Raw genomic sequence first — 26,609 nt, 5'->3', positions numbered from 1 at the left:
TGTTCCAGCTGTAGCAAAACGGCAGGTCGCTGCATTACAGCACGACTGGCTTCCGTCGCATTGTGCAAAATCATACAGCTGGCAGGTTCGGGGATTGCAACACTAACTGCGAAACAAAAACGCGCCTAATTTCTGAAATATTTATTCAAATCACAAACTGATGGACTATTACAATTCGTCAAAGTTTTTTTTTTTTTGGGGGGGGGGTTCTTAAATAAATTGGTTGTTTGTAGTCTAAAGACCTCCAGTCTTTCTTCACAACACAATTTGGTTAGTCGGTTACTTGGTGCCTTTTTTCCGAGCTGTTTTTGCTGCATGATTAAGGTTTTATATTTGTTGTTTCCTATGCTATATTTGGCAGTAGATTTGTTTCATTGGCTTAAATCTCAAACTGACCTTTCGCATTCAGACACCGTCCCACAGTCACACTGTTCCCCAGCTTCCAAAAATTTGTTTCCACATGAGTTTATTTGCTCGAGCATTGAAGGTTCGGGGACATTTAGTAAGCATCTTCCGGTGCTTGACTCAAGTTCATGGGTCATAAGTAGCCTGCTGCAGTTTGACCACTTTGAGGCATAGGGTCTGAAAGAAGTAATAATCACATTTAGACTTACGTGTTGTATATGAAAAGCTACTTTTTGATTGGTTCAACACTCAAAATGACGTAGTATGTACGATCATGATTGATATTTTAGTTCATACTTTTACCACTTACACTGTAACCCTGGCATTCATAATGCAGTTTTCTTCACCGCAAACACAGGCCGCAGTATTGTGCGGTAAACCGATTGAATGCCCCACCTCGTGAACGGCAACCAAATCACGAATCATTCGTCCATCGTCTTGGAACTAAAATGTAACCATTCTAAACCCATTTAAAATCTTCATGTAACCATTAAAATCGAGGTGCATTGCCCAACATTGCAATGGATTTATAGTTGCGCAGAAGGAACAAAGTCATAACTACTCGGTTTGGAAAATACCGTTACGCCCAAACCAGTGGTTGACAATTTCTGTCACGCCACGTTGACGTCCGACGTCAGTTTTCATGGCACGCCAAGTATAGGTTTCATATTTAAGTACAGTTTAACATAACTGAAACTATTACTTCCCCTTTTTTCAGTTTGTTATAATTTACTAGTAAACTGACACGCGGTGTTTGAAAGGTTTTGGAAAGTCATTCAGTTAGGACAATGCCGTGTTACAAGTACAAATACTTCAATGTTCGTTTTTTTCATGTTTTTCTTTGTACTTACATTTAAGTAGTATTTACAAGTTCACGTACATACCCCCATGTATGAAAGAGAGTGTGCCGAACACAATTGCCAGAGCCTTGCTACTCCAAGAACTCTTCCCTCTGTTGTTATCTCGACATACGAGGCGTTGTTCATTAAAATAACGTGGTCTATATCTCGCCAAGGCGAATCCATTGGGTCTCTCTGGATCCTAGTTTTTACGTAGGCTTCCGCGGCAATCACGGTCTGTAACAAGAAAATGAACCCATTGACTGATTGATTACGTGTAACAAGGGGAACAAACCTAATGCAGTTTTTTGTTGCTGGGGTCGCCAATAATCCCAATGTGTTGTAAAAACATACTTAGTTACGTTGATAAAAGCGTAACGTATATAATGGCAATCATAAAAAATCCGGGGCTTTGTACTGTATTTCTCACATTTTTGCACACACATTTGTTTGGCACCAGTCCAGGAATCTAATACAGTCAGTTCATGCGTACGCCCTTACTGTTAAATAGCTGTTCAAATCAAGACGAATGGGATCTCCTTGGCTAAAATACTCAATATGTCGCAATACGATTCGGATATCAACCGGTTTATAGAGGCAATCCATGGCGTTCGTTAACCGCAGCATAGCTGTTGTCATGTCGAGGACAGATTCGCCAAAATATTGGAACTGTGGAAAATAATGCGTTGTCATATTTTTACCGACCTCTTCGAACATAATTCATTCAGACCCACCAGATCAAAGGGAACCATAATGAGTAGTTCAAGATACTTTGTTTTGTCTTCCAAATTTCGTTTTACTCGCCCATTTACGAAGTCTTCGTTCACAGGCAGATCTTAATATGGTATAATTAGTTTCTGTAGATAACCTTTAATAGTTTGTTTTGAGTGATTATTGTGACAAAATCAAGTTTGGAAAATCATGGAAAAGGCATGGAAAAAAAGTTTAAAAAAAAACTTATTTCTTTTACCGCACCCTGTGTTACAAATTCTCACACACAAATATAAATCACCGTACTTAAAAATTGATGCATTGCCCTTCTTTGTTTCATCTCTCCTTTCTCCAAAGCTTCATTGCCACATAATATTTTCTCATCATCTTTTATTGCAGAACGACGAAATGCAACATGGCCGATGTTGTATGGTTTTATAACGATTGTATCAGGAGTCTCAATCATTCCCCTTTAAGAAAGGTAGCAAAGGTTGGGCGTAATAAACAGTGAATAATTAATATAACATTTTTCCTACTCCATAAATTCCGTAATTTCAAAATAGGCGTCGTACAATTCCTTGCTGGGCGGTTGCTTAACTTTCCTTGCAGTACCGGTGTACTGACTGTAGTTGATGTCCTGCGTGGCAGCAAAGATATTAATTTATCCACCAAATCTATATGTCTCACAGTGAAAAGTAATTGTGTGTTTTTTCGTCGCCTGTTGGCGTATTTTGACAAGAGTCGTTTTCAAGCCTGTGCATGACAAATGTTCAATCAAACCTGTTTGCTGGGAGAGGTTGTACGGCCGTTAGATCCATCCGTGAGCGTTAATTTTCCAGCCACAATCCTAGTGTTAAGTTCTAAATCGATATCGTAGATTTGTCCTTCGAATTCCACCTGATACCGACAGTTTGTTTCATGCATACCGTCGTTCTCCTAATAACAAATAGTTTGTCACTTCTATGCCGTTACATGTATATTTTTTTTTTATATATGACTTACATCAGGGTTGATGTAGGTCGACAGTGACGATGTCAGTTCACCTGACGGAAGAACCTTTTTGGGATAAACTATCTCGTGTGCATCTGGGATATCTGTTCCTGTAAATGTTGTATGTCGATTTATTTAAAGTATAAACATAAAATGATTAGGCCCCATAACCTTGCCTGAATAGGCTTTTCCCAACAAAAGTAATAACTCCCACCCAAAAGGTACTGCCAATATATTGACAATATACTTTGGCAAATTTGTTTACATGTCCTTATAAGTTTTCATCTTTGTCGGCATACTTCCTAATAGAATGCTTACAGTTCAAATTTCTACGGAACAAGACAATTCTATTTCTTTTTTCACTTTACCTTGAATAAATGTGGAACCACATAAAATCGAGACCAATAACAAACTCAAACTTTCCTGATTCATCTTGTCTGTTCCACCTACCAACTTGCTGAACGAGACTATACAATCGAAGGATCCTCCGATGTTCTATCTATACGGCCGTCATATCCGTTTTCCGTTCCACGGCATGTAAAGCAATACAACACAATGCAATATACTAATTACCTGTTATTTCATCGTCATAGGCGAGCAGTATGCCTGTGCAACTGAGCAACTGAGCAAATGACGGCTTAAGCTGTTACGTGGCAAGCGTTTGGAAACCAGATGTCACACCAGAGTACATTTCCTTTTTAGCTGGATCCTGAACAACATATTCGAAATATCCGGGAGTTCTTGATCGGATTTTTACAAGTTTTTAAACAAGTATTTTTCAAATGTGATTTATTAACACCAGGCATCGTAGGAATGTTAAAGTTCTGTTTTTGCTATTCTATCCTTATATTATATATGTTAGTGCTGCCTGAAACGTGACAGGTTTTGTTACGCAAGCAACTCGTCCATCATCGGGTATTAGTCTAATGGGCAAGTTTTCGTGAACGCACGTTCTTCACAAACAAGGGTCGTGTCCTGCTACAGACTCCCCATGGTGGAGTACCAACATTTTCGGGAGCAGATTACGGTGAAAGTAGATCCGGTTAGAGTCGGGCGTGCGGGGCACTAGGCGGTGACCTGCTTTGAACGAATCTGTGCCACCGTATCGCTTTCATGTTGTAGGGCTTTGACACAAGCAATTGGCTAAAACAACAACGCTTTCGCAGGAACTTTTACGCCTGTTGCGGCAGCCCGCTTTATCGCAGTTGTGGTGGCGCGAAAAAAGAATGTTCGGCCACGACCTGCTCCCTACTTTTGTTGATTTCTTGTCAGCTGACTGTCTCCGAAGTTAACACGCCCCTCCAGGAAACCTGTGATGCAGAAATCGCCGTTTGTCTGTTCGGCATCTTTTGCGATGACATTTGAAAAACCTCTCTTCAAACCAGCAAGAGATTTTCTCTTAACGCAAAAAAGACTGAAATGATTAACCAAAACTGTATCGATAGTACAACGATTTGTATCGATCTTATGTTTGATCTCAACGTCAGGTACTTTGTTTTTTGTGCATAAACACTAGATTTCGCGTCTGGCTGTCAAAAACTAAATCCCCCACACAGTAAACCGCAGCGTTGAGCCCCTTACCTCGTTGGGGGCAAGAGGTTCACTGAAGAAAGTCGACTCGTTAATTAAACAGATCAATTAGCACTTATCCCAGGCATCAAGTGCCAAAGTTCCGTGCTGGTAATTGATTGACAAGCTGACAGGCAACCTTTGTGAGCGGCACCTCAGGCATCCAGCTACACCAACCGCCTTGGGTGCATGGACAAGAAAAATGCTCAACAAAAGATTAGAAAGCAATTAGTGGGTCTCGCGTCACTTGCTGGCCAGCCAAGCGCTGAGAGATGAAACGGCGGACATGCATAAGATTTTCCGCGAAGAATTCTTTAATTTCAGTTTCCCCGCACTTCAAATATCAGCAGTACTTGCGGTTCTGACGAATCGCCTCATTTTGTATAAGGATCGAGTGAAATCGATCATTTTTAAGGTGAAAGGTGGGTTCGAAACCACGCAGTTGGTTCAGCAGGAAACGTTAACTCAATTCACACCTTGTACTTTATCACCCGGGTAGCGTACTCTGCAATCTATCAATACAATACTGCGTTGCAGTTGTTTCCTAATTGAAATTGCCGAACGAAAACAACAAAAATACCTTTTGAAGTTCAATAGTTTTCGGGATAATAATAGGCACACGCCACCTGTTGCATCAGCTTTCCCAACTACACATATACGAAGAAAATGAAGTAATTGCTTTGCCGCCAATGGGCGCTAAAGAGTAACCAAGTGGTGTCACCTGCGACTGCATGATATTCAACAGTGTTTCGTTGGATGTGAAGAGTCTTGCCCATGCGTCCCGGAAAAAAAGGCGTAAGTAATTTTGGAAATAGCACCTGCATGCGGGAAAGCGAAGGTCGCGTGCTGGTCGTGAAATATAGGCAGAATTCGAGTGCAACGGTTTCAAGCACTTGCACATCTATTGCTCCGTGCCAACTACCAGGTGACATTCACCAACGCGCCACTGCGTTCTGACTGCAAACAGCAAGCAGAGTCATGCAAGTGCGCGCGTTCATAGAGGGAGGATCGGGACGATTTAAGTCACAACAGCGTGATTTAATTAACAGGTGTCCGCATGCTGCTTTCCTCATCGCGCGTGCACGTTGTTGTGATGCATCACAGACCTTTGGCACAAAATGACACTAGTCACGTGAAGATGGTTTGTTAAGAGCGAGACAAAACCATTTTTGACGTTTTTCTTGAGTGACACGTATGTGCGGAATGTGTAAATGCATGACAGTGATGCCTTTACTTGCGTTTTAAGTTCATTGACTTGTTGTATCGTTTGGTGTGTTCTTTGCGGAGGTTTGCGTGAATAGAGTAATTCTAATTGTTTTGGGGGGAGAGGCCACAAAGTACAATGCATAAACAAAGGCATTTGACCTTTACTCTGACAAGATGTCTACCGTATTGGTTTAAAACAATATAATAGTTGCTATAGTCAAATTATATACGCAAAGCCGTCACTCTTTTACAATGGTGTTTTCCTACATGAGCCGAAGTCGTAAGCAGTAAGTCTGTGGATCAGTTTGATATCGCCGGCAACAACCATTCCATTGTAGGCGGATGGACTTTCACATGAAAAAGATGATTGTCCTTTGGGTTGACCTGGGATATTCATCCTGATGATTGTAAGTGCCGGCTGGACTCGACGCGATTTGAACTTTTCGTTCTGTCAAGCGGCAAAGCTGCCAGACGCGTCATGTTCTAATTTTATGGTCAGCGAGCAAATTAACTGTTTACAGTGCAAAAGGTGTAGGACGGAGAGCAGATGGGCCGCTTTGATTTGGCCAGCGGGACGATTTGTTTTGCGCGGCAAATCGACGTCAAACATCAATCACTTATCATTGATGCGCGCATTTTCGGACTTGGCCGTTGCGGGCCAGCAAAGCGGAACGAATACGTGTTGACAAGCTAGACACATATTTCTCCGCAAAGGAAAAATGCGGCTACGTTGGCGCCTCATCTGTGACTGGCTCTACACTTGTGTCAGAAATTTAAGAAGGGGAAAATCACTGCGCGAACGAAAAGAACTGCTGTAACTTAAATTCCTGGTCTTTGACAGTGCATCGAAAAACAAAGTTCCGTTTTACTTTTCGTTGTCTCCTTTACATCCCTTTCCGCCCCACTGAGTTTTATCTCCTCAAAACAACAGGCGCAGATACTTGTTGTAAACAATTTTTGTTTGAATAACGATCCGGGCATTTCCGACCCGTTACCAAAATAAACTGGAACGGATGGAGATTTTTCATGCACCACTGTTAGACAATGCTTCAAATACATTTGAGCACGTCTGTTTACAAGAACCTGATTGTTTTTAACCAATCTCCTGTTCCGTTGGATGTTTACATGCTGTACTTGAAAACAGCTTTACCTAAACACGTTCTTCTGCACTATTTCCACAGACGTTATCGCATCCCAACCATAATTCCGCATTGGCTTTACCCTGGCATTTGCTCTTCGCCCAGCTGTGTGATGTCAAGCGATGCCGAAGGGATCTCTTAATTTATCAGCTGAAGTTGAGGCCCGTGCCCGGCGAAAGTGCCTGGTTGTAATTTGATGTCAAATCGGTCACGGGTCTGTCGCGGCCGTTTAGTGTGTTTGTGTCATCGTCGCTTGATTGCGAGCAACCCTTACATTGATCCAATGTTGCTTTGATGCACCTTCGTCTGATTTTCTCTGCGAGTCAAGCGTTCAAGCGTAAGCCAAACCGCTAAAGCTTTGGATGCTGCAGCATGAAAGAGCTAACCAAAAAATTTGAGACCCATTTAAGCCGCATTTCCTAATGTACACATTTCCCCTGCACACGATGAGTGGTATACATACAAATATGCTGTATGTAGGGGCACATTAGCTATACATCAATGCCACCTCACAGTCGGCAGTTTTGCAAAGGTATTCACATTCGTGAGCAATGATGGATGTTTATTTCCTCGCAAGTCTGACCCGCGTTTATTTTGGCTTACACGGTTTGGATTACCAAAGTTCAGGGCAATGCATCACCTAATCTATGATTTTGTAACCAAACAGACTCACAACGAATGCACAAACAGCTGCGTTCACTTGCAAGAACATCAAACGTCCGAATAACGCTTCATTGGTTGCATTTGGAGGAATGCCCCAAACCTTGCGCAGGAAACAGGGCACGCAATGAACTTGTCGACCCTGCGGCGGACGGTTATTAGATTAGGGCGAAACGCTTAACGGCGCAAGTGCAAATGCTCCACCGCAAACAATGAAATTAACAGATTACTAAACTGTGTGGTGCGACGAGAAACTCTGTTCTCGCACAGGAACATGACATCTGCGGTCTTTTTCCTTACCTTTCCCAAAGATATAACTCACACCTCTCGCGTTGCCTTTTCTGCTAAATATTTGCGAATAACTTGGCACAGGTTCGTCACGATGGCTTTTGATCAGCGTTTTTGAACTTTGAAGTCCCATTGGCGTTTGTAGTCAACACATTGGTTGGAGGTTTGCAGCAACAATGCCTCGACCGCGCCCAGGTCTGCCGCAGCCCAACTCAACGAATCGGCGCTTTCATCTTTAACGCCTTTCAAAGATGGGTACGAGCAAAACCTGGAGCAGCTGCAGTAATTAAAGTTGTGTGATTCACCTATTGGACGTCACAAATGCGTAAATCTCGTAGCAGACGCGGGAAGCTCGATGAAGCAAAGCCACGTTTGAAGTCCGTCATACTTACTTGTGTTGGTTTGCAAACCGCACACCAGCCTCGCACGAATTTGGACGTTGCACGTATACATGATACAGAAGGTGTTGCACGCAAATAAAGGATTAATTGCCGTTTGTCGGTTTATGGCGTGTTTACTTAATTCGTAGCTTCTAATTCTAGCTGTTGCGGCTCACTAAAGTGAAAACAAACAGAGGATTAAACTGGTTGTCAGCGGCAAATTGCTGTACACTCGGGGACTGCATGTGTCTAGGTGAAACAAAGTTATGATGTGGGACACGGAATTGGTACTCTGCTTACAAAGGTCCCTTTCAAAGTTACGAATTCCTAGGTAGAAATTACCAGAACGCACGTATGTTTTCCGAGTATGCGGCGTAAAGACTTGCCACTGCCATGCACGTATCAAGCCTATTTATTTGTGTTTTTTCGTATATGCTTTTGTTGAGGTTGTGTTTTGATTTTTCTGCATGTAAAATCGATTCTTAATCTGCCTTCGTTCGAGTGTCCGCAAGGGGGCACTGCGTTGCCGTCCCTACTGAAGTTTTCGCAGCTTTTAGGGATCAGCGGAACATAGCAATTTGCCTTGAGTAAATTTTCCGTTCAAGTGCTATGATTTCGAATCCCGAAGGTGGCGATTTGTGAGTTAGTGAAATTGGCCGCACGTGCCCGCATCAGCCTTGGTTTGGGCGTTCGTATAGTTATGGGTGGGGGTACTCGGGCGTGACACAAGGTGGTTTGGAGACGGACACGGGTGCTTGTTTGTTACCAAAATTAGGCGGAGGCATTCCGGGCCTAGGAGCAGGTGTTTTTGGAGACATGTAATTTTCAATCGTTAAATCGTCGAGGAAACTGTCGCATTCTTTGCCGCTATCCCGCTTGTAACACTCACTTCCTCAAGCGTTTTGTTGCTTGTTTGATTTGACAGGCGATCGCTTTGGTGTGAAATGTGCGGAAAGGTCAGTGAGCTAACTTAGCGTGCAAAAGATCCTTTTTCCCAAATGATTAGTAATTACCTTTTTTCCCGTTCTATATCCAACGATCAATAAACATTTTTTTCTAAAAAATGAGATCCAGCAATATGCAGTCACCAAATTCTGTAAGTGCGTTACTTCACGATTGTGTGGTTTATTAATAACAGTGACCCTAATAGTATGCCAATTGAAACACCAAATGTAACACATACACATCATCAGTATACACGCAATATATAAGATTTGTTGTATGCGTCGTCTGCGAATTCCGTATATAGCGCGAATTCCTCGTTGTCAGTGCCCATCGCAAACAGGCCGGGCAAAGGCGTCTCCAGGTGTTTTGAAAATACATTAGCGGCGCAAGTGGCTGATCTAACTGTGTCGGTCTTGAACTGTTATGCTGGAAACTCGTAGTTAAAAGCTATTCGTTTTCTTCGACATGTCATTTTAACGTTGATAGAGCGTGAGTTACTCATACGTGTTGGTATACACTTTGAGATATCAAGAGGGTCAACGTCCTAGGCATGGGCGCCGCACTTGCCCCCCCCCCTGGAATTTCAGTGTACCTCAATTTAACATATTTTGCAGCAAACCTAATTAAAGTGGCAGCGTGGGGATTTGTTACATCGTTAAATGTTTTAACTCTTAGGCAACTCAATAGTAAAGTACACGATTTATGGCTTCATATGTAACAAATTCTTGATGCGGTAAAGTATCAGCCAAAACTTGCCCCCTCTTGCAAAATTTTCTGCCGGCGCCCATGGTCCTAGGGTCTCTTTTCGGTCACTATTTCTACTTATAGGTAGTTTAACGTCATGAGTGCAAAACATTTGCTTTTTATTTGCGTAAATTCAAAATACACTCCAATGTCAAATATAAAGTTATAGAAACGTAAAGCGTATAGTAGGTTTGAAATTATGAAACCTGGAATAATATTACTTAACTATCACTGCATACCGATACCTGGAAGGAACGCAACGTACACATTCTACACAATGTGTTTACCAGAGCCGTATTGGAGGAAGTAAAGCTTGGTTTAACAACAAAAGCGATTACGTACGTATGACAGTAATTTGTTTTCTAGGAAACAATCTTATTTCAGTCACTTAAATTAAATAAGTTCCACCCTCTGGTTTATGTAAACTGTTTGCTTTGTTTAACATGTTACAAAGTGCCGTATTGCGTGTACAAATGGGTGGTAAGCAGGTGTGGACGTGTAAGAGCAGCCAGACATATAAACCGGCGGTTACGGTCAGAAGGTTGGATGTGGGTTATTAAAGATTGTGTGTATCGACTAACCAAAGCTCCACCACCTACGCTAGGGTCATGCTCTTGAACACCTGTGCATCAGCTTATTTTGCGGTCGTCTGTGGGGGAGAAAGCCGGATTTACAAAATCATTGCCCCAGTGCGGTTACATCGTCAACAGCGTAATGTCAGGAAGGGGCGCCCGTGCGCGCATCCCGTTCAGATGGCGGATGCTTTGTGGGTGTGTGTAGGAAAACGCACTATTCCGAGTGGCATCACTACCTGTAACCTTCACGTTTCCTCGCCGTCTGCATTTGAGACGTTTTATCTCGAATCAGACGCAAGGAAGCGATCTGTTTTGTAAGCGCCCACTGCTGCCACAAATTGTCTTTGTTCTTCTCCCGTTTGCTTTATTTAGTCAAGATTGACAAGTGAAAGCACTCGTGCTGCTTCCCGCGCACCTGACGTCACTGAACCTAAGCTGGGTATGTGTACGTCACAATGTGCCGTGCATGATTACATACATCACAAATCCTTGTTTGGGCATCCATTAACTTTCGACCATTTTGTCACCAAACAAATGTACCAGAAAAAAATTCCCACGCCGAGAATAAAAATCGTTCATAGTATTACTTCTTTGACATAAGACGTCGAAGCAAAGAATTTTTTTATCTCCTTCGCTTGCTCCGTGAGTAGCCAACGAGTCATTCCTTTCATAATCCAACCGGGTGAGAATCCCAGATTTTTTGCGCCGATCAAGACGAATTACCAAACGTAAATATGGAAATCCTGAAGACAGTAGTTTCCAAGATTTCCGTGGTTTCCTGTTGTAGTTTTAAGTATAGCTTAAACAAAACTATTTGAAAACTGGATGAAGTAACTTTTTCCTTAAAACTTAATCAAAAAATGTAAGCCAGCTAGATAGAAAACTTGCCTTTTAGATTTTTATCATAAACGTGTAGGAACGTGGCAGAGTCACGATTTTGCTAAGTAAACTTACCAGCACGGTAAAACCTGCACCAGCAGATTTGCACAGAGCCTTACGCTCATTAGCAACATGTGCAGGTCATTTGGCCACTGGACACGGGCAGGTGCTGACAGTCGATCCTAGTCTTTGGTTACAATTAGCCAGCTTTGATCAAAAACCAAGTGGACTGTGTGACAAGCCAAGGAGCCTGGCTTACCTTTGCTTAATCTCTGGGTTCCAGGACGTGAAATTCTACGTAAAACCATGATGTCGACGAAAAACTGTTAATTACCAACTTTGTGGTTGGGAATCGTATTTAAGCACAGTATACAAGTTTTATAACCGACGTGCCTTGGCAACTTAAACCACCACCGAACATGTGGTAAAGGTTTTGGTCCCACGAGACCTTTTACGATTTGAGTATCTGGACTTTTCGGGTTTGTCGACCTTTTTGCTTGTTGTTTGGCATTTAAAGGGAACAGAAAAGGGTGTATCATGATTAGGAATCAGCAATTAGTAAAATGTCATTTCCCACAGCGCTTGGGCACACATGTTTCAGTAAAATGTACGGTGGGGCAGCGCTGCGAAGTACCGCGCTAAAACAACAGGCTGTTTAGTAGACATCCATATCAGAGGTCGACTGAAAGCGGGTAAAGTGAATCACACTTTCAAAACCAGGAGCCTTGTCTAAATCCATCACACGTTCGAGGCCGCGCTGTTGTTTTAGGCATCACTTCATGATTTCGTCAGTTCTGGACTGCACGCAACCTTCGCTGGTAGCTTACGTTTGTAGTGGATGAAATATGGGCGCGAGAACCAACACAAATTTCCCCAACTACGTATCGTAAATACGTAACGCCGGCGTCCTTGTGATCACCAGACTGTCTGTTATGTCGCCGCCCAAAAAACAACTGTTTATGCAGAGGAACGACTTCAAAGATTGTCAGCTGGGCCGCGACGCGTAAGGGGGCTTAATTTTATCTACCTGTCCTGCTCATTGCACATGTTGTCACGGGATTGAAGGACCACACACTGTTTCAAAGCAGGTCCGATTTTCGCAACTTCAGCTAAAATTAGTTATTGTTGTTTTGCAATTAAACACAATCATTGGTAGCAATAATTGTTTTTGATTTTTTAAGAAAAAATAGAAAACTTTCATACTACTAAATAGATATAAAAAGAATAACATTACCAATTTTATGATACTGTTATTGTAATTTGTTTTGTTTTTTGCGGGGTCAACGTGTTGTCAAGGCAAGCTCTATCAGTGAATCATACTAGTTTTGCCACGAACTTCGATTCTTTGTCCTTATTTTTTGGAAATTTGACCGCCTGGTCTCAAACACAGTGATAGATCACCCAAGGCAGAAGTCAGCTGATGTGATTGTTTGCACAACTGGAGGTGGACAGAAGCTTGGATGTCCACTTGGCAAGTGGTTAAATTATACCCGTGATGTTGTTGTAATTTAAGGTCACATATTGTCGAACTAACCGTAGTTTTCAGTACCCTGTTTTTTAATAGGCCATACATATAAGAAAGCACTACGAATGTTGTGAAAATATCTTATTATGGATCTTTACAACCTTGCATTCTCACGCTCAGGCTTCAAACGGCGTGTGAAAAACATATTTTTTTAACAATAACTCAGTGTTCGGTTGAAATGGATTGGAAGGGCAAACGACTCACCGTTAAACTGCGTTAATTTAATTTACAGCTTTCAACCGACATCGCGTTGTTTCCACATTTCGCAACAAGGCACCCAGCTAAACCCGGTAATAAATCACAATTTTCCTGTACGCAGTTGACACGCTGCGTCGAGCACATCCACAAAGCGGCGTGAAGGATTTGCAACAAAATCAAACAGTCTTAGAAAAAATTAGGTAATGCGTGTTCCGTAATAGACTGTCTGCGGTGTTTCTGGGGAAATCAAAAAGAGTTTCTTTCGCGCGGCGGTCCCGCTTTTTTGTTTTCCGCATTGTCCGCAGCAGCCGAAGCGGCATTGTGACCTCATCAACAGCTTTTGTGACGCCGGCCGGGCAGCGCTCCAATTTCCATCCGGGATCGACCCAAAACAAGGGTCGAAGCAATTCGCGACTTTTAGAAATCCAACGCGCTTCCGAAACGCGATAATTTACTCCCCTGGTCGCATTGTGTCAGCGAATATGCCCTTGATGCTGCACGTTAGTTTTCGCAGCCATCAGCGAACTGGAGTCGTCCTTGCAGCTGCTGGTTGCCGCATAAAGTTTGTCTGTGTTCGTTTTTGGTAGGAAGAACTTTTGTATCGCTTCGGATATCAAGATGCCCTTCAGTGATCCCAAAGGTTCCTGGCTAACCAACAAACATGTGACGTCAAAACATGACGTCTCGGGGACATCCAGGAAGCGGAAGTTGCGGGGGTCATGTACTTGTCGTGTCATGTCCTTTTAATGCTCATAAAGATAAAAAAAACGAAAAGCAACGATATTTTTAGGCTAGTAGTCGGCCCTGGGTGTAAAATTCCACGCTGTCACCATAAGACTTAAAGGTGAATTTATTCTTGCCTTTGATAAAATAGCAACGTTCTTGGGGGGTTGTCAACGATCTGCCAACACGGGAAATGGGGAATTCTTCTCTGGGCCAATGCCGCAGCGTCGCTTCTTAGAGTAAACACCAGCAAACTGTTGTCGCTTACGGTTGCGTGTCATGTTCAGTATTCAGCAGTGACACCGGCGGTGTTTTTGCTGCTCGGAAATATTTTCATTTGTGTGACCCGCGCACGAACTGTGTTAGTGGGAAGCATCTCACGCCCCAGCGGACGTGCTGCCGCTGGACGGAAGTGCTGCCGCTGGACGGAAGTGGACAATATAACCTCATTTGACCCGTGGCATGGTGGCAGGTTTGTGGCGAGTGACGGCAAGCAGCGACCGGTCGGATATGCCGCATGTCAGCGCCGATGATATGCGGGATTATTGAATCTGTCGCGCCCTAAATGTGCGGCAAATGGGCGCGAAAATTCGTGCTGTGTGGGTGCTCGGTATGAGCAACCGGTTGTTTGGCGAATTACACTTATAGGGAACGAAAGAACAATCACGGTGAAAGCTAAATTCCGCACTTTTTCCTATTGTTAGCTCGAAATTTACGGCGTGGAAACACTAACGTTGCCGTTTTTCGTAGCTTTTGGTTTTCTTGTGGTTAAAAATCTTGCTTCGCAGCTTGTTGTCATTCACTGAATCTCCGGCCTTAACCGCAGAAAACAACAGGCCTACACGTTATCTCCAGAAAGCGACAAAAGACTTGACGTTGTCATTTGTTCGCCAATTGTCGGGCGCGTGGTTGCGGCTAACATCTAGTAACACTACGTGTTTGATATGCGTCCAAGCACGCAGTTCAACCTGTTTGTTGCGGTGCAATTAGATGAAACAAAATAGTTGCGATGTGGCTTAGCAACTTTTTTTCAAGGTGCCGGTATCATCTAACGACGCTTGATTAGACCACCCTTGACTATAGTGATGAGTGATGGGAAGTTGAGTTTGTCGGTTTACGAAGTTCTAATTCGGTGCTGTCTAATGAAGATGGATCTCCGTTATTACGACTTGTAAAAACGTAGTTAGGATCACGAGTAAATGACCTGAAACTTGGCCTCTATCCATGCACCATGAAAACCACGCGCCAAACCCATACGTAAATGGTCATCCGTTTGCAAACACTGCTAAGGTATAGACATATGTGCAAAACTGAAAATGCCGGCTGTATTGTGCTGAACCTCCTCATATTGAATTTCCCACACGAAGAGAAAAAATGACAAACTAAGATTATAATTGCCCTCAGCGTTTGAGAACGTTTTTTTAGAATATTCACATACCGTCACTGGAATTTTTCAAATATCCCACGTGTCACCGAATTTGACTGAAAGGGGTTTGCTTCATGACCTGACACAAAAAACTGCTATCTGGCAACCTGGGATCTAGATTTACCGGGCAAACGAGAAGCGCAGATTGTCCGTCGAGTTTATAAGATTAAGACACCTGCATGACTAACCCATGTAACACGTGTTGAAGAGTAGAGTTGCACAATTATTGGCTTGAATGGTCGGAACCGACAAGGACATTGCTTTGTGGCATTAGTGGTGGCCGAGCGTGTTTTCTTCTTTGGCAACCGCATATGAATCCCCGTCTAATATGAAGCAAGATTCGCCGTTGGCGAGCGATGTAACATAAGAACACAAAGGTTAACCGAAGATAAAATAAAACTTACAGTACGGTATTTGGGTTTTTAAGTATAACGTTACCCTTGCCTGAATTTACTGTTACAGAGAGACTGCAATCTTCCATTTTCGTGACTGTAAACCCCAGGAATAAAACTTTGGAAAAAGTGGAAGTGAACTATCAAACAGTAGTCCTGTTCTAAGCTTTCATTTAAGGTACAGATGTGATTTAAAGTTCATCTTCTAGGCTTTATTAGTTGTTGCCCATATTACTTGATGGTGTGCGGTTCTGTTTAAATCTTTATGGAGCCGTAGTTGGAGGAATCGCCAGATGCGTAGGTCAAGTACTTCATGGCCGTTTAGCTAATTCAATCCCCAAGTACCGCGATAAGACATCGCGATTTGAAACTGTAAACGAGTCGTTGTCAGACCCCGCATGGCGATGATGTCACGGGACCGCAAAACACCTGTGCAGCGGCAGCCTTCGAGATCGGCTTGATATCGCTCAACAAAAGGCTAAGGTGTTGACAATCCAGATCGCTTGTATGTTGAGTTGTATTTGCGGGGATGCGTGCGCTTGCCTTCCACAAGTTCACTAAAACAGCTGCTGCGCAAGGCCCTGTGTGAGTGGGAAGTTCAAATTCATCTGTGGTTTGGTGATGCGTGCTGTTTAAGCAACACTGCACTTGCTCTGTTGCTGTGTAATTGAGTCGGCCCGATAAAACAAATCGGGCAATATACCTTTACGCGATAATCCATTCGCGTTATCTGAGTTTTATGACAGATCGTGACACAACGCAACAGGTGTGAACTGTCTTTAAGCATATAATGCTACATAGCCGTTAGTAGTGCCCGTATATTATTTGCCCACATACATTTTTTGTGCGTCCGTTGCCAACTAGCATTCCTGGCGCCTGGAAGTACATTCGAGCCAGCGTTTTTAAAATGTAAAGGGTGTAGACATGTTTTGGCACCAATGCAGTGACAAATTTAGCTCGTTGTTCCTGGCGGCGCTGGAAACCGGAGAACCCGCATTAGTTCCGTCAGAATGATCGAGAAACGAAAATCACTTTTCCTCCAAACCATAATGACGCATTAGCGTCCGAGTCTAGCGGGGGCACTGTCTGGGCTCGGGCAGAGAAGGGTGCATCGTAGGGATGCCATTCGATCACACGCAATCGGTGTGTGTTGTTTTTGTGCGAATCATCGCCGATTGACTTGTTTCGGGGTTCGCTTCGATTGACCCTAATTTAAGAGGCCGCTGCGCGGTGCTTCTGTTGTGACAGATTAGGGGATTAGGAACGTCGTCGGTTAATGTTACAGCACCGAGATGCATGTGGCTATTTCGCGGCTGCAAGTACCGAAGTCGCTTTTCAAGACAGTCTCTGGCGCCATTACAGCATACGAAAAACTATTCACTGAAAATGAAAATCCTGTTTTGTTGTGCTGTTCACGGCGGAAAAATAAAAGCAATCAATCACGCCCGGATAGGCGTGTAACCGAAGGAAACCGTTAAACAATGTCAGTGTTGGCAATGCGGGAATCCAAAGCGGAATGGCGAGAAACAAATAGCGTTGCTCAAACACAATATTTTGATGGCGAGCAAATGAACAAATGGCCAAGCAAATACACTTATTTGACAATATGCCAAAAAGCGGCTAATGTATACAGTCACATGTCGACAGTAATTCAAGAATAAACATTCTCGCGGGCGGACCTGGTCAAACGCAGAGATAAAATAGATTTTTTGCCTTTGTGATTACTTCAGTTGTCAGTTAAAAACAAAGGGAAGATATAAAATGGCTCCGTTAGCCTTTTTTCGGTTTCTGTTGACTGCGTGTCGAGGGGGTCGGAGCCCCTGTTCATTGATCAAACTGAACAATTTCTTGATCCGTCTAATTCCGTGTACCGTCGGTGTGTGGGAATGGCAACCGCAGAAACTCGACACCGCATCCGATCTGCTTCCTCACTTAATCCAAAAGCCGATAAATGATCCGCTCCCCCTTACAGACTTTCGTTCTCAAAAAAACAATACGACAAAATCAATATACGAAAAAATGTTTGGCAGTTTGTTAAAATTTACAAATTGTAGTGCTTTTTTAACAAACTCTCGTTTATATATCACCTAACCGGGTGACGGTTATAACAAAAACAGGCATGCGAGCGTGAGAAACTGGCTCGCCAGGTTAGGGCCTTATGTTACACTCCGCGTGGCGCGTTGCGACATCTTATCGTTAGGAGAGCTTAAAATAATGTTTATCTAAGTGACAATGGGGCAGTAGTAAGGCAACACGAAGTGTCCCTCCCCCGCGCCGTAACGGGATACCCGCGTGCCACTGGGCCGCTGTTTGCTTTGCCCAAGCGAGCCAGCAACGGTGGGAGATCGGGAGATGTCGACAAATTTGTTGCGATGAACCCTTCGCGAGAACTGCGACCTGGCCACTTGCCCCTGAATACGTACAGGTGTCGGGAGTACTTGGTTCGGTTTTATAATTTACGATCGTTTCGCACCTTGCTATCCTTTCTGCATTCTTCCGGCGGAATAGGAGATCCACTCCCCCTATCATTGTCTCGTGTCGCTTTCAAACAACTCGCTTGATTGTGAGTGTGAATGCGCACGGAATGCCACTCAAGGGTGTCTCAATTCGCAACGGATCAAAGTAGGGATGTGTCATTGATTGTAAGTTTACCTAGCACCGGCGTTCACACGTCGCATGATAATAGACATCGTTGACAAGTAACAGAAGCTGGAACCTTTAGTTTAAGTGTGAGAAGCAGCTGCGATTAATTCAGACCCTGATCAAATGCCCGCCTCCATTCTTCGCCAGGTCTTTTGTGCGGCGCATATTCTCAAGGGTTTAGATTGGGAAGTTTGTGTAAGAACGCCTGCCCTAGGTAAACTGTCACGCCGCAACAATCGACGGAAATTAAAAACTGGAAACGAGCCCACTGTTTTCTTGGACAATGGCCACCCACTCGTGTACCCCAACATGAATATCAGTTTGGTCACGCTGTCGAACATTCCCACAACAATGCGATTATCATAGCTGAGCTGGCGTATATGTTGCGGTTTCCTTCGTCCACGTGGATATGTCCTATGTCTCGCGTTCCCGCGGTCATCACTTTTCGTGTTCACTATTTTTTGCCATACAGCGACAAGCAACTTTCCCATCTGTCACCTTGTGAAGAAGATTTACCCCATCCAGACACGACATTCTAAAGGCACTAGGGGTAGGGCCGACCCGAAATCGAACTAAATCTTGTCCCATGTCCGTACTTCGCAATGATCAAAACGACGGAGAAAGGTTTACTTCGGCATCTTCTTCCACGCCATTTTCTCATATATTGTCAGTGATAGGAGACTGTAAAATGTTTAGGAAGCAATAGATGTGTATGTACAATCATAACCGACATATTTTTATTTACTCTGCAAGTTTAAAGGGCTCGAATTTTCGTACTGCCATTCCTATCCTTTCCCATCAGCAGAGTCGCTCAGCTTTAAAACATTTTAAATTCAACATTAGCCTGTGATCGGATGTGAAAAGTTTGTCTATACCCGTGCGAAGTGACGGTCAAAAGCCGAAAGTTAGAGGTCACATGAAGATTTTTGGCGTAGTTCGAAAAATAAGTACCCAAACGGAAGTCGCAAGCTCATCAGCAGTTGACCGGCTAGACATCAGCGCTGTGAAGTTTTCAGATTAAACCGATCGTCCATTGAAGTTCGCTCAAGTTGAACCACTTACCGGGTGTTCAGTTTACTGCCACAAGTGAAACTTGCGGTCCCTTTGTAAGCGAGCTGCGTCTTTCGCATCTTCCGTTTCCGTGTGCGCACGTCACCGACCACGTGTTCGAGTGGGATCCCCGTCACAAGTCACATGCAATATCACTTAAAACCCCGAGACCCTCGTCTTGACCCTTGATCCCTTCCTTCCCCTTGAGAAAAGAAAGGTGTGTCTCAAATGATGCCACTCGACGCCAAACGCGTGGCCGAAAGGACTTACCTGGGTGCAACAGTGTCGCTGCGCAGTATTTGGCGCCGGCTGGTTTTTATTGAATCCATTTTACCTCGGCTTGCATGTTAGACGTCGTAGCATCGGCGTCAACCCCTAGACAACCTCCTATTGACCACTGTTGTTTACAGCCGTGGTGGTATTTTGTAAACTCGGCCCGATTGAAAAGTCTTTGGTGTGATGGCGTTTACAAGTGGAGAGTCACTCTGGCGACCATTGCAAAAACTCATCAATGCGCCAGACCGAGTGTTAAATATCAGGGGTCATCGACGAAAGCGGGCGTTTCCAGAAAAAGAAGCGGTTTTGGTAATTTTCGGGTGTCCATCGTCGATCCCGAATTGTGGCCGCAAATGCGCATCTGCAAAATTATACCTGGTTGAAAATTGGTACTTTATGTCGAACCGGTGCATATTGCCCAAGTACATGCCCGAATTTAAATCGACATGGTCGCAGGTGTCATCTCCATCACTAATTGTGCCCTTTCTCTGTCAAGTATAGCCTAGCCTATGGTGATACTATCAAAAGCGTAATTGAACTTTTTGTCAAATGACAGAAGAACTCATTTGCTTATAAATAGACGTCAATGTGGTATTGAGCCTTTTTATCACAACGGTTTTCCTGTTTTGAACGATTGACACGATTGGTAAGTCATCATGGTGGACAATACTGCATTTTCCCAGTCGAGCGCTGATGATGTTTTATTGCTTAACAGCCCTGTACATTGTAAATTAAAATAAAAAAATCCAAGTTTGGAACTCCAGCATTACATCATTTGCAAAGACACAGCGTCGCGAATAAACGTGAGAACATTCTCAGCCTATTTACATTAGCATTAACGGATGAACGCTCTGAGCCGACACCTGTTTCACAATCTCATTGAACGATCATTGATAATTTTCGGTAGATCGTCCCCTCCCACAAGCGAATCAGGATTGCATACCTTCCTATTGTGCTGCTGCGCCTATGCGACGTCCTTCTGTAGCAACGTCCTTTATGCCTAGATTGCGTGTAAGTCTTTGGACTTATTTCAAGACCTCTTCTCATAGTTGGACGTTGTCCGGTTTGGGTCTCATCCATCACTCTAAGTGTTTCCCTGGATCAATCAGGGCGTTGTGGCAAGGGTTTGTTATGGAAGCTTGTCCCATTATGATGTTGTTTGGTGCAGATTTCCATCACACGTGCATACGCTTGTGGTCAGGCCGATTGCCAAGACAGGAATGACAACACAACGTCCTGGTGGTCAGCTGGATCGACTCGTCTTCTGGTTTTCGATTACAACTTCAAGGGTGGTTGCTTTGCGCAGCTGTGTTGGCATCTTCCTGTGTCGTCCATCAGCGAAACAGGTGGCCCACCAGCTAGACAGACAAACATACATACCAAGACCTTCCTTACAACTGAAGTAATAGAATTAAAAGAAATAAAAAACTAGAAGGGTGGCTTAGCACATATTGCCCTTGCACATACACTATGATCTATTTTAAAACATAAATATAATTCCTTCACTTATTTTATATTGGGTCCCATATTTGCCACCGTCTTTTAAAACGTTAGTTGTTTCTGCAGGCAGAAACTCATGGGTCCCCACACATGCAAAGTTGTAAACACTGCATTTCAAGAGATAACCATAAGAAACTTTGGTGTTGTAAAGTAAAACACTGTGATTGGTACTAGGATTAAATAGTCATGCTATGCAAAGTTCAAACTATACAAATCGACTCAATTCAAGCATTGTTTAAAGTTTGTCTAGTTTAAAACAAAGAAGTAAAACACAACAATCGATACCTATAAATGGCATAACATTTCCAACAATTGCCCACTGTTTAAAAACTCACCCATTTTAGGGGGCTAGCAGGGTGACTATTGGGGCTACAGGGTTTAACACAACAATCGTCATTTGTAAATGGCAAATTGTACAAGCTATCCAAATTTCAGCCAATTCCGACCCTGTTTAAAAAATTTATCCTTTTTAGGGGGCTAGTGGGGTAACTGATGGGGCTACAGGGTTTAACACAACAATCATCATTTGTAAATGGCAAATTGTACAAGCTATCCAAATTTCAGCCAAATCCAACCCTGTTTAAAAATTCACCCATTTTAGGGGGCTAGTGGGGTAAATGCTGGGGCTACAGGTTTTAACACAACAATCATCAATTGTAAATGGCAAATTATACAAGCTATCCAAATTTCAGCCAATTCCGACCCTGTTTAAATATTCACCCATTTTAGGGGGCTAGTGGGGTAACTGATGGGGTTCTTCACCCTAATGTTGAAAATATGAAACTGCAATGACCCAAACAACAATCCTGTAAAATTTTGTCCAAATCGGCCAATGTTTCAATTTCGACCACTAGGGGGCGTTTTAACCAACAACCGTAATAACTTATGACGTCACAAGATGACCCAAACAACAATCCTGTAAAATTTTGTCCAAATTGGCCAATGTTTCAATTTTGACCACTAGGGGGCGTTTTAACAAACAACCTAATGACTTATGACGTCACAAGGCTGTGAACAACCCCCTTGACTGCTATCCGCAAACACGTTCACCAAGCAATCCTTAAACATGAGTACCATATGTAGTTGTCTTTATAACATCACACAAAACTAACGTTTGTGGTGCGCACAAACCACATTTTACATTTTGGGGTCTAGCGGGGTAAATACTGGGGTTATCATGACAAACGAAGCAGATGGCACATCTACACAACTATATCTACCATCTGTGAAAGTTTCATCCAAATCCATCAAACATTTCAGGGCAAAATGGGGTGGACAAACTTCAGGGAAGAAAAAAAAAAAGAAGAAAAAAAAAGAAAAAAAAAAAAAAGAAATCGAGTAAAATCAAGATGTGTCCCCTTCAAGGAAGGGGACCCATAAATATATAATTTTATGCATAACTTTGTGTCCGTTAAGGGTACATGCAAATTGGTTTGTTGAATTATCATCGTTGTCGAATTGTGGTCGACTTGACATCTCGGTCAATGAACTTTGCCTGACGCGGTTCTCGCATCAATCTGTCTAATTCGTCTTTCATCACCACAATTGTGTTCAGCTGCAGCGCATCAAATCAATACAATTTCATGTCTGTTCAAGTTTACATGCCAATTACTGTGCTTAAACGTCCAGGCAACATATAGGGCCACTTTTGTTGTTTTCAACCACTATATATTGTCGTATGGTTTCCACGTCTCAAAAAAACTTAGATGTGATCGGATATATTTTGAAACCAGTCGCTAAATGCTGTATCGCATTCATGTACGGTCCGATATCCACCTTGTAACTTGGTTGTGGGGCATTTTAGGACAAGATGGTCGGTGTCTTGCTTATCTGCCCCACAGTGAGGGCATTCCGAACTCGTTCTTTCGCCCCAGCGTTGAAGCATGTGGGCAGTGCGAGCGTGTTTTGATCGCAGTCGGTTCGCTGCTACCCAGTTACGTCTATGTGCTAAGTCGAAACCTGGCAGTGGAGTTGTTGGGTCGTCTACTAGCTCTCCTCCAGCGGGCATGTTATTAAACCAATATTGTTTCCATTTTTCAGTCATATCGAAAGTGTTGTCAGTCTCTAAGTTGTAGATTGGATGCCTGGATTTTAGTCTACGTGTTTTTGGTGCTTGTCTTATAATTTTGGTGAGGGGAATTTCCTCGGGAAGTGTTTGAAGATTCTGTATCATCTTCATAGCTGATGCTCTGCGTCGTAAGTGTGGGGGAGGTATTGCACTCATTGTTGGTAGCCATGTAATAGGGGTGGATTTTAGAGTTCCTGATATTATTCGCATTGTTCTGTTCAGTTGGATGTCCAATTTTTTAGTGTGAGTACTACGTTCCCATGTCGAAGCACAGTATTCTGCGGCGCTGTAACACAAAGCTAAGGCAGATTTTCAACCACTGAAGTGCATTTAATCCTTAAACAAAAAACGTCCATTCGTTTGCATGTATGATGAGGTACGACTTGACCTTGTGGCGGCCGCATTTATTCGCAGTTAATGTATTTGACGTAGCGAGATAATTCGAATCCACGCTCGCCCGACGCGTGCAATTATTTATCTGATTTCTGATTCGCTGGCAAAAGTGCTAGCGAGCGTTGAATTAATGATGGGAGTGCTTTGGGGTCATGCCCGCTGTTCTCATGAATCGGTGTCAGTACAGAAAACACCTAATGGTGCTTATTCAATTTTTCTTGTTAGTTTGTTTTCTTAAACACAGGTTGTATAAATTATGTGCTTAAGTGGGGGAAAATACAAATTCATTCTCGTATCCGGGACGCTCATGTTGTTGTAATATCGTTGCGTGACAAACATTTATGAAAACAATGAATCCAGATGAAAGACTGGCTGTACCTTTGAACTAGGCGCGTTGTGAGAACATTGTGTACACAGCGTTGATCGCACGATAGTTATTTCACCTTATAGTTGATTTTTCAGCTTTGTTATGAGATAAATCTTTACTAGCACATAACAGTAAATCAAAATTTGAATGTATATTTTCAGTGTCGTGCTAAGTTCAGTCCCGCCACAAGCTAACTGACATTTTCCGCTTGCACGGAACTAAACTTGCTACATCCGCTTGCTGGCAGACCCCAGTGCAGGTGTTCTTATTAGGCCATCTCCTGTGGTTTTTAGGTAACAGACAAATGACCAACAATTACATGTGTCGGAATATGTAGTTCGCCGATTCTCATTACCTAACACCGCTCGTGTTACCGAAGTCACCTGCGACGTTTGCTCTGCCAAGAGATGGTACTTGAGCATGTTTCGCAAACATAAAATCGTTTTTTAACAGCAGCGTTATATCCAGTAGCACATTTTTGGCCATGTAAGCCAGCTTTCTCTTGAACTGTGGTTTGCACAGCTTCGGCAAATAACTTCCAAATTCTCCCGGTGTTTGGCGTCGCGCCGCATGGCGATCCCGATCACGTGATCCATCTTCCTCACGCCCCGGCGGCGGAAACGCAGGAGAGACTCGATCGCCTTATCGCATGCCACGTCGTTATCTAGGCAAACAGATCGACATAAACCAATGAGGAGCAATATATGTAAACAGGGCCGTACATTATCTTGTCGATTCGAAGGGGCGACGGGAAACTGATTGATTGGTTAACAATCCGGTCGACGGCGGCCACCCGCATTTTGGGGTCCCCGTCGGTTCACCGGGGACAGTGTTTGCCCGCAGATTAACCTGCATTATGTTTTTTTTGTGTGTACAGGAAAGGATTGTTGGTGGTTGCCGGCTTATGGATTTTGTAACTGTAACGATTTTTTTAACAAATAAGGCTGAAATTGCAAGTCGTCAGATTTTGTGAACCCACGCTAATTGCGCATATCACTGATATTAAAGAATTCAGGCTATAACTAAAGCCGCTTTGTTGGCACCTTGTTTTTATAGCAGAGCATGTGTATGTCCTCCCAAGGGCTCAGTGCAATCGGCCTGGAATCAAAATACACCTTCACCAAACTCGTATGCCAAGAATGTGTCATCATATACGTTGATAATTCACCAAAGTAGAACAAAAATATGACTGGGTTATTTTTAAAGTGTTATTGATTGAGCGCAATAGGACCACACATGGTCACCTTGAGCATGTCGTGCCAAGACACAAGACTGCAGGTCTTACACAGGCACTATTTAGATGGCCACACTCGACACGTTCATTCCAGCGTGTTAAACAGGACAGATAATATAACAAATACCTTTTCAAGTGTCTCAACAAATCGTTCGTGTCAGTTTAAAAGAGGGCGCGCTTTAATGCAGGAGACTTTAGACGCGCCACACGCCGAGGCAAAATACAGGTGTGAATGTCACTCACACTCGCGGCCTTGGCTATATCAGAAAATTCCTTCGCTCCTTTCTCACGTCCGCAAGTTTTATTGGACCTTGGTGTGTTGTCCTACGCCCAGGCGCACTCTTCATTGGCCCTAACAGTTCAAACATTGTGTATCAGGGATGCTTTTATTCTTTAGTTAAGTTGATGCAGCGCCCACAATTTTTGTGAATAAATTTCCAACATAACAGATCGTTCCCATTCAATCAAGAATTTAAAATTGTTTTTAGTTTTAACGTTATATTTTACTTGAATAGGGGGGTAATTAACAAACTCGAAGGGTCCTGAAATGAGAAGTGACATATGTCTTTCGTCACCTTTGGGTCTTGGAGTCGAATTGACACACTTGACCTTGCGACAAGGATTTTAACCGGGGTCGGGCAGATTTTGACCCCAGGAGGTGCAGGCTCATTGCTTATTACATTTGACTGGCGAATGTAGTCCGGTAACCTCTTTAGCGCTGGTCATTTGGTTCCACGGTTCATGTGTGTCCGCATATTTGAAAAACTTTTTGCGAAACACGGGCTTTGTGCAGATGTTAAATAAACGACTTGGAGTTTTTGCTAAATGTAGTGAACCGAGATGGCTTTGTCGGAAGTTCTCGCGGATTACCATCAACACGCTAATGTTTTCTACGTTTTGATTACTTTAGGCGTTGACTGATTCTTTCTGTTCCAAAGAATTTTCACTTTGCAAAAAGCTGACGAGCTTGACCTAAATGTAGGAACCGAAAACTATATTTCTGGGTGAAAGGTCAAAACAAAGTGGTTGGGTTTTAATTCGTGGGGAAAATGTGTTACCAGATGTTATTTATCCGTTGTGTTCTGAAACCAAGAGTCTTTGGAATTTATGTAAAATTTATTTCCACTTCGTTCCAAGCCACAGGGTACTATTTTGTGCTGTGACATAATCAGTTAAACCACCGTTCAGAATTTATTCCAGGATAATTGCGAGAACTATGTAACACGATGACGTGATCCAGATTGGTCGGCCAGTTTGACCTATAATACCTCTGTTACCAATACTTTTGTATTCTTCAAGTCACTGTTTTAAAATGACACCTTAAGGTGACATGTCCTGATCACAGGTAATTCTGCATAATTATGCCACACAATGTGCGGTAATAGGATCAAATTGTCGTATCTGTTTATAAATGTCGTCACTAGACACAAGCTGTATTGACGCCACGACACAGATGAGGCGTGACAGGGGAAAGGTGGGTCACC

General features: G+C 43.1%; 1 protein-coding gene and 1 long non-coding RNA gene across 5 annotated transcripts; both read right to left on the bottom strand.

Moving 5' to 3' along the window:
• Positions 1–44: 44 nt before the first annotated feature.
• LOC145214471 (disintegrin and metalloproteinase domain-containing protein 28-like) lies at positions 45–8,028 on the bottom strand. 4 transcript variants are annotated; one of them, XM_080083002.1, is made up of 11 exons: positions 3,314–8,028; positions 2,958–3,055; positions 2,736–2,891; positions 2,492–2,592; positions 2,262–2,425; positions 1,979–2,079; positions 1,746–1,913; positions 1,290–1,481; positions 716–849; positions 397–582; positions 45–106 (listed from the first exon to the last, which is right to left on the bottom strand). In XM_080083002.1, exons 1-11 carry the CDS (start codon positions 3,375–3,377, stop codon positions 103–105), a joined length of 1,368 nt encoding a protein of 455 aa, XP_079939128.1. In that variant the 5' UTR covers positions 3,378–8,028; the 3' UTR covers positions 45–102. The 4 variants fall into 4 exon arrangements, with proteins under 4 accessions (XP_079939128.1, XP_079939127.1, XP_079939126.1 ...); XM_080083001.1 differs by lacking the exon at positions 45–106 and having other exon boundaries at positions 114–582; positions 3,314–3,654; positions 7,820–8,028; XM_080083000.1 differs by lacking the exon at positions 45–106 and having other exon boundaries at positions 114–582.
• Positions 8,029–16,970: 8,942 nt separating this feature from the next.
• LOC145213805 (uncharacterized) lies at positions 16,971–19,286 on the bottom strand. The gene is made up of 2 exons (XR_013856890.1): positions 18,983–19,286; positions 16,971–18,918 (listed from the first exon to the last, which is right to left on the bottom strand). It is a non-coding gene; the product is annotated as an uncharacterized LOC145213805 (long non-coding RNA).
• Positions 19,287–26,609: the final 7,323 nt, after the last annotated feature.

Source organism: Phallusia mammillata, chromosome 2, assembly GCF_965637545.1.
Source record: "Phallusia mammillata chromosome 2, kaPhaMamm4.hap1.1, whole genome shotgun sequence".
Classification (NCBI taxonomy): Eukaryota; Metazoa; Chordata; class Ascidiacea; order Phlebobranchia; family Ascidiidae; genus Phallusia; species Phallusia mammillata.
The sequence above is the reverse complement of the archived record's forward strand: the minus strand, read 5'-3'. Positions and strand labels throughout refer to the sequence as shown.